The following is a 12291-nucleotide window of genomic DNA, read 5'->3' as shown; positions in this document are numbered from 1 at the left end:
TATTTCATCCAATTTCAAGGATTTTGATCGCAGAAATATGGATTTCTTTGATTTATTTACTTGAAAATAGCATGGACAGGTCGTGAGTGCACACTTCGCATGTAAATTTACTGCTTTACATAAATTTTAGATGGTTGACTTCAATAATACAGCAACTGTGGTCTTTTCAGTCAAATGTCCATCTTCTCTCTTCATCCAGAACTGTGGTTTGCTGCAGGGAGATGAAGATGTCCAAAGTCATAATCAGCCCTGGACAGGCTGCCACACACACACACACTCACACTCGGGTGGGAAATTGCAGTACACAAACTCCACACAGAAGACATCCATATAACCTGACAAAAAATGTCTGGAATCATGATGCAGTGTTATTTCTTTTCTTTTTATTCCATAAAGACACACACGCTTCCAATATCTATTTTCTGTATTTTCAATCTTTGTAATGTCAGTAAAGGCAAATGTATTATTTTCAGCTTGCATGAGGACTTCTATTTGTAAATAAATTGGTCTGTTTATTCATCCATTCAGTGTCAGAGCAAACAGTTTACAGCTGTCAGAGAGCTTATAAATGATTCCTATCTATTTATTTCATAAATAATTTAAAAAATTGCCTCAAGATTAAATGCTAAAAAGCACCATTGGGGTCATTTTTACTCAAAACAATGAGCCTTAAGATCTGACACAATCATTTTAGCAAATAATTGAATTTATCTGACATTAAGATGCTTTTTTTTTGCCAAAAATGCAAGTCCAGCACCACTTAATGCATCATTATTTTGATGATGCAGGAGCTATGGTTAAATATTTACACTGTGGCACTTATTCTTATCATTAAATACTCTTAAATACTTATTCCACCTACAGACTAATCCGATTAGGAGAATATTTCCTCGACAATCTTTATCCTTCGTTTATTTAGGTTGGAGCTCCTTATAGACACAAACACATAAATGAGCAATGAGTCCGTGCAGTGGTATGCATGCATTATTCAGTCTTTCATTTGTTCACCGTTGTATTGTTTATTGTATTCTTCTCCCTAATCCCCTGAACAATTGGAATTAGCCTTGATGTTCAGGGATGTCCACAGACTCGTGTATCCGCAGCGCATCTCGCTGTTAAAGCCCATTAGCGGACCTTCACACTGACAGAGCAGTCGTCCAATGATTGCTGGGAATCCGCTGATTGTCCAATAGAGGCCCGGCGTGAGCCGATGCTGCTTCCTCATTGGTGAGAAGCGTCTATCTGCCTCCCGAGCGCCGCTGATGCCTTTGCTCTGGTCAAGGTTGCTCTTGCAGTCGGTCCCAGCAGCAGGACGCCGCCGGAGCTTTACGCACGAACAGAGCGCAGCCGCCGGTCCGACGCTCTGCTCCGACTCCTCCTGTTTGTATTTGCACACCGCAGAGGAATCTCCCACCTCACCGAGGAAGCCATGGATGAAATGGAGGAAGAGTTAAAATGCCCAGTCTGCGGCTCGTTTTACCGGGAGCCCATCATCCTGCCCTGCTCGCACAACATTTGCCTGGCGTGCGCCCGGAACATTCTCGTGCAGACCCCCGATGCGGAGTCTCCTCAGAGCAGCAGAGCCTCCGGATCCGGGGTCTCAGATTATGATTACTTGGATTTGGATAAAATGAGTTTGTACAGTGAGGCGGACAGTGGCTACGGTTCGTACGGAGGCTTCGTCAGCGCCCCGACCACCCCCTGCCAAAAATCACCAAACGGGGTCCGGGTGTTCCCCCCGGCCGTTCCTCAGCCTCAGCCGCAGCAGCACCTCCTCCCGCAGCCGGGCTCCTTACCGCCGATCCCCCGCAACTCGTGCATCACTTGCCCGCAGTGCCACCGCAGCCTCATCCTGGACGACCGGGGTCTCCGCGGATTCCCCAAGAACCGGGTGCTGGAGGGGGTCGTGGACCGGTACCAGCAGAGCAAGGCGGCCGCCCTCAAGTGTCAGCTGTGCGAGAAGAGCCCCAAGGAGGCCACCGTGATGTGCGAGCAGTGCGACGTCTTCTACTGCGACCCGTGCCGCCTGCGCTGCCACCCGCCCCGCGGTCCGCTCGCCAAGCACCGCCTGGTGCCGCCGGCGCAGGGCCGGATCAGCCGGCGCACCAGTCCCCGCAAGATCTCCACCTGCACGGAGCACGAACTGGAGAACCTCAGCATGTACTGCGTGCAGTGTAAAACACCTGTGTGCTACCAGTGTTTGGAGGAGGGGAAACACGGCACGCACGAGGTCAAAGCCCTGGGGGCGATGTGGAAACTACATAAGGTACGTGCGTAAAAAGACGCAAAATGGTTGTTTTAGATGCGCGTTTTTTTTTTCTGATCTGTATGTTTCAGCCTCCTTACAATGATTCATCCTCCTCTGCGCTGAGCAACAAGTATGGCTTGAAAAAAAAAATCCTCCCCTCTTGTCAGTTCTGCTTAGCATCCAGCAGGCATACAAAGCTGTGGGAATGTTCATCATGTCACTTTGGATTTCAGTGACCGTCTGACAATGAATGTACATCCCTGGCACAAATTGGATGTATATTTCATCCAGTGGAGAAAACCTCCTTACATTGAGGAGGGGAGGGGGGGGGGGGCTTCCCTGTTTTTTTGGTCTTCCCGCCTGTCAGCATGCGGGCAGCTCTATTTGATATTCAGTTCACGAGTGGACAGCCAGCAGCAGGCCTTCAAAAACTGCTCCAGTCACATCTGCACGTCTCCTTTAAATGACAGCCTCAAGTTACACAGCCTCTTGAACATTTGTCTCCCGGACTCCCATGCATTGAATTCCTCCACTCCATATATGCTCCACTCCCTCCTGAGCTGAGACAGCTCGCAGGCGCCCTGGAGATCATGAGGCATGGCTAATGTTGGAGGTATGCCTTCATAAAGGCCAGGAGTAAAGCAGATGCAAGACTTTAGTTTGGACTGAGATTGCTATTTTTGAAGCAGAGTTGTTGTGGGCAGGGAGACGCCGTGCCTGAGGCAGAGCGGAGTGTAACTCCCAGCAACAGCCCTCACCTCCACACTCCAGCTCCCGGTGAGGAGGGAGAATGCTGAGCCACATTCAGGCCTTGAAAAATACAAAATGATGCATAATGCTGATCTCTCCTGCCTTAAACAGCATTTCAAAAACAAAAGAAGTGGATGCAATGACATTTTGTGCACACACACACACACATACATATATAAACACAGTTATCTTCCTGAAGATAAGCTATCTTCCTCGTTCACATCCATGACTGGTTTTATATATCTTCAAAACAGTCCAATCATCTCTTCCAGATGATGGCGAGATATTGTGTCACCTCTGATGTGAGGGGCAGCTGTGAGATTGATGGAAAAGTCATGGGGGGGTGTGAACATTTCAGTCACATAGAATTACCATAGCTGTTGATTTTTTTTCTCCAGTTTTATCTTTCTTCCATCTAAAATTGGGGGGAAAAAAAAAAATCGGAGTATTTTTAGAAAACCATCTGATGACATGGGGAGAAGTGTTCCGCCGGTGGTCCTGTTTTTGGCCCTCATCGTTGGCACCTGGTTATTACTGAAGCTGCTGCCCACCGAGCTGGAACAGATGGCTGAGAGCTCGGAGCGGGTAGAGTTAAAGATGGCAGATTTCACAGCTTCGGGGTGTTCCTTCTCTTTGCGATGCTCGTCGGGGAGAAATATGACTAGCTCTTACATACTCTGCCCATAGAGTGTCGGCTCCAGTGCGTCACTTGATTGCAAAACCCACTTACTGATGTATTCTATATACATAATACATGTAGTGATTTGTCACTTTACTGCAAAGATGAATTGACATTTGTATTCATTTAAATATGACATTTAGAAATGTTACATCCATTCATTCAAAATGCTTAATTTTCTCATGAAAGTCACTTTTAGGTGGTCAAAATTATCTTTTCAACAAACAGAAAATCCTGTATTGTGTGCGCAATATTTGCCACGATTGATAATGATCAAAAGACATACACCATAGTGATGTAAAAATATCTCATGAGTTCATCTGAGTCTTTTTGATAATATATCAGTACAGGCAAAATATATATTTCACAGTGTTTAAAAAAGTTTAGAAGGTGTGTTAACATATAGAAGCATGTCACATTTATTCATACAATTTCCATAAATTAAATGACATTATTTTCTTGACCTGGCAGCATTTGTAAGTCAATGCGGCACATATTTAGAAGCCGAATCAGACAAAACTGCCATTTTCCTAACCAATATTGTGTTGTGTTTGTGGTTTACCATCTAAAGACAATGACTCATTTAGCTCTGCAGTACTAGTTTTAACCACCAGATGGTGCATTGAGACATTCATTACAGTTAGGTTATTGCAAAACAATATGGACTGGGTTCAAATCCTGATTTTATCAAAAACTGTTGCAGTTGAGACAAGAAAAAGGACCAGAACTCAACATTGCAACCTCCTGTACAGCAGTGGTTTGACCTAATTTGGACACAGTGTCGCCTTAAAGCTGCACAAATTGTCTGTTTTGACATGTTAGCAGCACTACAAGTTATTAACAACAGCTCATTAATGTGCTTTGGAAAAATCGAGCAGAGTAATAGAGAAATATGTCTGAGTCCTCCTCCATTCCACCCCTGTTTCTTACTTCAGTTTATGTTTTTAATGAAGTAATGGATGGATTGCTTGCTAAGCTACTTAGTGCGGATCTTACCACCAAAACAAGAAGCTGAAATGTTTACAATAAGGCGTTTCATGACCGAAAATGACAGTTAGATGAGCTTTAATCTTAATCTTTAGAAGGATGCAAGACGATGCAGTAGTGAGATATACGTTTCTCTCACTTATACGCCCATAACACCAAGCAAAATGCTCACGAACATCGAGATGTAATTCATACTTAATCAGATCAGAGCTGACGGCTGTTTGATGTGTGCTTGTTTGTGATCGTCCTGCTGCATTTTTCATCATTGCGAAGGAACGTGCCGATGAATCCACACCTGCGGCGCTGCCACTTCAGATCTGAGAACGTTTGTGGTTCCACGGTTCTGTTAGTTCAAAAGACGTCTTCTGTCTCACGAGTGGGATTTACCGCGACGTTCTTAATCTGCGCTGTCGAGACAAACTGTGCTCCCTTTGTCCGCCTGTTACTTTACTCCGTTTTACGTGGGGAAGGACATGAACCACCTGCCGCCATGGCAACCAAATCCCTTTTGATGCTGTGCAGAAGCAGCAGAGGTCTCTAAGATACTGGACCCCGGGAGGAATCATCCCAGATGCTTTTACAGTCCTCCCCTACTTCTTTTTTCAGCGTTCATCTGCGCACTTGATGAACGCTGCTTCGGATCATTACTGGTGCTCTTCACGCTCATTTTCTCCAATTTGCCAGCAGATCATAACCCCCGCCACCCCGCCACCCCACCCCCCACGTTTTAGACCACATGACCCTGTCTAAATCACAATACAGTAGTAATCAATTTCATGTTTCTAAAGTGGAAGAATAAATAGCACCAGAGATGCGAGCTGGGGCTCGGTCTGCCTTGTCAGATTTAGATTCAGTTTTTTTTTTTTTTGGGGTTGTGACAAGACGTCTGTTCTAATCTGCTTAAATCACATTTGAAGGAGTTAAAGGGGGATCGTCACAGTGTCAGATCCAGGCTTAACGGGGGGGCCTCCACTCTTCACGGTCATCACAAGGGGTCACAACCAATCTGATCCACGCTCCGTCACGCGATCCACGCCACGGTGTGTTCGGTGACAGTCAGAGCTGATTATTCAGGAAGAAGTTTGGGAAGATGGGCGGGAGGCCAAGTGGCAGATTGCTGTGAAAAATTGGTTTCTTCCTCTTGGTAAAGGAGCAGAAATAACCAACTGGCAGGAGATGATGAAACCTTCACTTTCAAGAATTTGGGAGTGAACTCCAAAACCATTCCAGGATTTTTACTCGTATTTCCTTTCCTGAGTCTACATACGCTCCAGTGTCACCACGTGTTTGATCTTCAAGGTTTCCGACTGTGTTTCCTCATATGGATTCTCTGCAGGATCCGACCCAGGACGCCCCAAAAAAGCCAGATAATGAGGACGGCCAGGGCAATAATAGAGATCTGGTCTCAATCATGATGGTGATGTTGTCGGGAGCAGCTCTTTCTTTTCACCTGCCGCCCCGCGTGAATCCAGACGGAACGGAGAGAAGCCTTAAAAAGTCAGACAGTGGCTGCGGGATCTCCTCCTCTCCTGACTTAACCTCCCTGCACTGATGATAATGAGACTGACTGTCAGCCTGGATTCATTGTTCCCATCGCCGGTGTCTCTGTGTGCCTGCACAAAAACACAGAGAGCAGCAGGAAACCGTTGGCTTAGCTAGAATAGCTTACAGAATAACTTCATTGGGCAAGTCTTAGTAGTTTCTGTTAATGATAAATCAGTAGAGCAGCCTGTGGTGATGGCGTGAACTAAATTTTCGAGTAAGTCCTCTCAGCTTTAAGTGTCCGTGTTGATAAAAGCCGCAGTCGCAGGCTCGCTGATGTGGTGAGACGGGGGTCAGAGTGGGGACCGAGGCCGATGGAGAATGGATTTTCACAGTGGGTGTGGGCTCGGAGGACGCCGCTCCATTACCAGCAGTAATATTTACCCCCGGAGCTGCCATGTAAAGAGATTAGCTGTGTAAATGTTAATGAAAGGCGAAGATAAAGAGCAGGAAAACGAGGGCGGCTGAATGACCCGACGTGAACGAAGAGCTGAGGCGAAACAGGGAATATTTAATCTGCGGTTTGTCTGCGCAGAGAAGACACTGGCATCAGCTCGGGCTCGGCGAGTATTTTTGTTTTGACGTGTTTCTGTGTAACTTCTTCGGGTAGAAACACAGACCGGCTGAATATTTTAGCGAGCTCCAGGCATGAGACCGGAGAGAGATAACTGCCTTAAAATCAACTGTGCCAGCTTCTCCTTCACAGCCCAACTGGGAACAGAAAAAAAGTTTTTCTCTTCGTCTTCAAGTGTTTGAAACGGCATAATTTATTATGCTTGGTTACATCTGGCTGCTCTCATACAGTCAACCTACATTAAAGGACACCGTTTGTGTTTATAAGATAACTCAACTTGAAACGTGGGCAGATTTAATGTGGTGCTTATCTTTATCACTGGATATTTCTCATCACTGTTATTGTCCCGATCACTGTGATGCTGCGAGATGACTTGTGTTTTTATAAATGCTGCAATTAAATTGGTAAATATCCCACTTACGGCATGATCGACTGAGAAATATAAAATAATGTATTGTATTTTATCGCTTATGTAGCTATTGCACGCACACAGGAGGAAGTTTGTATACGAGTGAGACGCATTTAACGACTCAAACTAACAGAAGAAAAAAATGTAAGTGCCTCGTGAATATGCTCATCTGAAGGCACAAACTAATGGTGAGAATTTATGTGAATGGATTAATTTCCAATGTGCAATGTGACTCACAGCGTCTGAAGAAGTTTTTGCGATCTATGATCATGTGTCTGTTTTTTAACATGTTTGAGAAGGAAGTGATGATGAGCTGCAGCCGAGGGGCGTTTCCCCAGCTGGCCCTCCACAACTTTCAAATGTGAACTTCATGGCAAGAGTTTTTCTTTATGCTCATTTCCTCCCAGTCTCTGGGATTCCAATCATTTAATCATTTCGTCTTTTTTTTTCTTTTTTTAACAAATTAAGATTTATTTTCTGTAAAAATCAGTGTCTGATCCAATGGCAAACACAAGCAGTGCTGCACCTAAAACCCTCATTTGAATACTTGTGCATGCGCATGATGTCTCTTACGTCATTATTAATGATCACCTGTAAAAGCCAAGTGGAATCAGTTCAACGCACCACTCATCCCACTGGATCTCACTGAATTCGACCACTCATCCCCCGTTTGGGCAGTCGTGAGCAGTTGTAGTAGTAGAAGCTGTTTTTTTTGTTGTTGTTTTTCTTACTCCAGTAAGAAACAGCTTCAAGTGCAATGCAGAAAAGTTCCAGTGGTCTCAAAGCGCTTTATTTGGTCAAGTGAAATTAGGCCAGTGAGGAGGCGTCTTGATGCACCACAGTGGACGACTGCATTGCTGATAAGAATAGATTACTTCTGCCTCATTTGCTGCTGCGAAGTCCCAGGTGCCCGTCAAATATGGACTCCCCTCCTCTGTGGCAGCGCGCATAACCCCTCATTAATACCAGCATTACTGGAGCGCCGTCGCTCTCAGAGTGTGGATAGCTAACGACTCCTCTTTCATTATTGATGGCAGCAGATATATGCAATGAATAATGCACCATCCATTTAGGTCTTACTTGTGGAGGACGGTTTCACGTGGGATCTTGTTGAACACGCCAGAGAATTGCAATCTGGCTGAGTCTTAACTCCAACAACATGTAAGGGCTTAATTTTTTAACAATGGAAATGATCCTGAGAGGGTAAATATCATCGTGTCGTCTATTTAATATTTCAAACTGCGCTCTCCGAGGATCGGAGCTTCTCTTGTAAACAGCCGCAACCTTTCATGTCGGAGTCTCCGGTCGCCGATTCTGTAGGGAGACGATCAATCAGCAATCAAGCTGTGGAAAATGACATTAATTCATCTGAGTGCCGAGGGGATTTTATTTTTGTTTGTTTGGTGTTTTCTTCAACCACGACTTGACCTTACCGTCAGCCTACATCTGTTTACAGCAGCCTGTTGCACACAGGATTAAGCGAGCCTAAAGGAAGGCGAGATGGTGCCTGACCCTGGAGCTCCACCTCAAAGTTTCTGTGTGAGGAATTGCTGCTTTTTGAAAGTAGGTTACAGGAGCTTAAAAGCCACCTCTGTGGTGGAAGTGATGGAACATTTCATGGATGTCTGTGATTTTTTTTAATTAGCTGGAAGAGAGGTGCTTTACGTTTCTGCTTGTGCGGCTTTAAAAGCTTAGCGGTGACATTATACCTGCCTCCTCCTGTCCTCGCGCTTCCCGCGACTCGATGCCAAATTGGCTCCGACGCTTCTCTGACATTCGCGCTTCCCTGTGACAGATTGGGTCGTTCGCTCGGCTGCAGAGAGCGAATGTAAACCGCGCGGAGTGGCCCCGGAGCTGCCGGTGAATTATTCATGCCGTGCACGTGTTCCCACTTGGCTCAATTACTGGGATGATTAGTGCTCCCAAATAGCAAGGACATCCTAAGACCCCCCCCCTGCGAACCACAACAAGCTCATCCCAAAACACTCCCGTTTGCTCGTCTGCACCCTGATCTCTCTGTCCTAACAAGAGGCGCTCTTGAAGCCCTCTTCTCAGTGAAGATCCAGTATAAACCAGAGCTGCTATTCCCCGAGCATGAATCACAGTGTGGCGGTAGGCGCTCTCCCCGCTGCAAGAAATGAAAATGCAAATGTGCTGTACGAAAGGATGTAAATATCCTCTATGATAATTTATCGCTCAAGTGTGTTCATCAATCATCTTAGCAACGCTGGATTCATCATCATGTCGCACACCAGTGGTGGTTCACTGTGTGGAGAAGGATGGTAATTTTTAAAGGAGATTTGGTGACTCTAAACTTACCTGTTGGTGTGAAAGTGTATTTGTGTTTTTTTTCACTGCTCAGTTGGATGAAGTGGTTCAGAGAATGGGAGGAATGAGAAAGGTAACCAGCTTCAGCGCTGATTTAAACCTGCCTGCATCCAGATGACTGATCTGACTAAGATGCTGTTAATTCGCCACAGAACTGCAGCTTCAGCCTCTGATGTTTTTTGTAAGATTTTGTTACTTCCTGGCTACAACCCAGCTCAAGACGGAACAAGGATGCAGCATGAAACCAGAAGTTTTTAGTTAAACTAAAGTTCTTTAATGAGGAGAAAGAAGATCGCTGCACACTGTGGGGAAAGTGGGCCAGTGGGTGTTTGGAACAGAGAAACAAGCAAAGAGGATTCTCATCAAGTAAGAGCTCAAATGTTTTTTTTTTGCCACAAATTAGATGTGTAATCAGTGTAAACCTGAGCTTGATCCAAGATCCCAGGTTAAGACATGGAGCTTTTACAGAGAATTTAACAGCATATCAATAAAAATTCGAGCATTCTAAAGGAGAACCCAACAGTGAAGAACACCCGGATTTGGGTCTCGTTGGAGTTTTTATCGTCGTCGTCACCGCGTCTGTCACAGAGCAGCTCGAGATAAGACAGCCTCGGCCTTCATGGCGTGTTCTGACCCGGTTTTGAGGACAGAGCTTTGCTCCCGAACAGACGCAGCGGAAAAACGCCTCCAGACAAATGGAGCGCTTTTCATTTCATGAGCTCGGGCACCGAACGCACTCCCAGGAGGCCGGGGCTCCTCCACGTCGCTCGTACAGCCCAGAAAATGAGAGATAACTGCAGTTCGGAGCAGTGAAAGGGCAGGTGTGAGCGACCTACTTGATCTGTGATGAAACCAGCCGAGTGTGAGGGAGCGTCTTGGACGGGTTGTGTGTGATTGACGGGATCTTGAAGCGAGGGAGGCAGCTTAATGACCCCTACAGAGTGGAGCTGATTGATTTCAGACACCGAGTAGAATTACCCCCCTTCACCACAAGCCAACATGTGTTTGCTGCATTGTTTTCACTCAGATTTTGTTCTCATAGGGTTGAAAGACAAAAAACAAAACTCACTTTTCGGTCTTTCTCGTTCTTTTGAAATGCGACTCTCCCGTTGACAGAGGAAGCTCTTCAAGTCTAAAACAACCCCGGAAAGTTTACATTTGGATCTTTGCTCAGCTGCTGCCGGCTCATACCGTCCCTCCTGTGCAGTCTGCTCGCGTCGGCGGCAGCTGTCACGGTTTCCCAAACGCCGAGGTCAAAGGTCGGCTGTCGGCCCCCGCGGACCGATTCCCATCCGACCGGCGGACGTCAGATTCCAGAAGCAGATTCCTGAGCGGCTGCCTGCGACGGGCCTTTTCCACTGGATCAGCTATTTGCTGGTTTTATTGCTCTCTTCCGGAGTTGAAGGTTTTTTCGCCTTTCGTCTGACCGATGCCCCCGTCGGCTCCCAGAAGACAATGCGCCCCCCCCTCAACTTGACGGTTGTTCGCTCGACCGAGCGGCGTTCCCACAGGGTCAGGCCACGCCCCCTGGCTGTGTCACCCCCCCCCCCCCCGGTTCACACAGCCTCACCGCACATACATGAACCGCTGGTCTGTTTAACGTTTCTGTGTCACTGCACACACACACACACACACACACACACACACACACACACACACACACACACACACACACACACACACACCCAGTGATGACAATGACAATGCAAGAATTAAATGCTCGCATAAGTGGTCTCACTTTTAGCTGGAGGTGACATTTCGGTGTGAGAACGAGGGAGAAATCTCTGGAAAATGTCAGATTCTCAGCTGCGGAGAGAAGCGGCTTTGTTTTCTAAGTTCGCCACATTTTGGCTGAAAATATTTTAGAGTTCCGAGGTTTTATTCCTCACAGTAAACGGGGCAGATATAGAGCGCATGTCAAACTGCACAGAGCTGGAGTCCTGAAGGAGTCCCGCTGCGCTGCTCGCATGTGTCTTTCCTGTCGGTGTTAAAGGTCGCATGGAGCCGTTTTATAAAACAGGATGTTCGGATGGGAAATATCAGCCGTCGCATTCAATGTCAAGGAAAACACGAAGTGATTTGAGTTCGGAGTGAAACATGTTTGTGTCGTTGGGGCGACTGACGAAACACCAAAGCTGGATCCAAAAGTTTTTATCGTTTGTTGAGAATTTTTATCAAATTGTTCATAAAAGCTGTTTAGGTTTCTGCCAAATACATTACAAGAGTGGTCAAGAGTGTGTAACAGCAGAGCATCGTCCGGGATCTCTGACTCTCCCCCCGCTCTCCACAGGGCCAGCTCTCCCAGGCGCTGAACGGGCTGTCGGACCGAGCCACCGAGGCCAAGGAGTTCCTGGTGCAGCTCAGAAACATGGTGCAGCACATCCAGGTACTTCAGCACACCTGTACAGACCTGCACTGACGGCTGGGTTTGTCCCAGAGTTCATTTTGATTGATAAACATTTCGCAGAGGTACAAGTTAAGAAAATTGTTGCCAAGATATAGAAGAGCAGCAGAGTTTGGTGCACAGAGGAGAGACAGAGTTGCTTTTTCAGAATGAGGTCTAAACTAAATTTAGACGCTCACGTGTGGACAAAGCTGCGGTCATCTTAAGAGGGTGATTAGGAGGAAGGTGGGATTAAATGCTCGCTTTGACAATCGGCACACAATGAGACCCTAAAACGTGCGCAGCGAACTCCAGGGGTCAGATAAACAGGGAAAGTCTGAGATGGGTGGAAATGTTATGGAAGCATTATTCATGATTATTTCAAATTTCT

General features: G+C 46.3%; 1 protein-coding gene across 2 annotated transcripts in view; it reads left to right on the top strand.

The window, feature by feature from the left end:
- The first annotated feature begins 1323 nt into the window (after positions 1-1323).
- trim9 (tripartite motif containing 9) overlaps positions 1324-12291 on the top strand; it is a 29298-nt gene continuing 18330 nt past the window's right edge. For both annotated transcript variants that reach the window (XM_030116422.1, XM_030116421.1), the window contains exons 1-2: positions 1324-2266; positions 11808-11903. In XM_030116422.1, the coding sequence (XP_029972282.1) occupies positions 1430-2266; positions 11808-11903 (933 nt within the window). In that variant the 5' untranslated portion in view covers positions 1324-1429. The remainder of the gene's footprint in view (positions 2267-11807; positions 11904-12291) is intronic.

Source organism: Salarias fasciatus, chromosome 19, assembly GCF_902148845.1.
Source record: "Salarias fasciatus chromosome 19, fSalaFa1.1, whole genome shotgun sequence".
In the NCBI taxonomy this organism is placed as follows: domain Eukaryota; kingdom Metazoa; phylum Chordata; class Actinopteri; order Blenniiformes; family Blenniidae; genus Salarias; species Salarias fasciatus.
The sequence above is the reverse complement of the archived record's forward strand: the minus strand, read 5'-3'. Positions and strand labels throughout refer to the sequence as shown.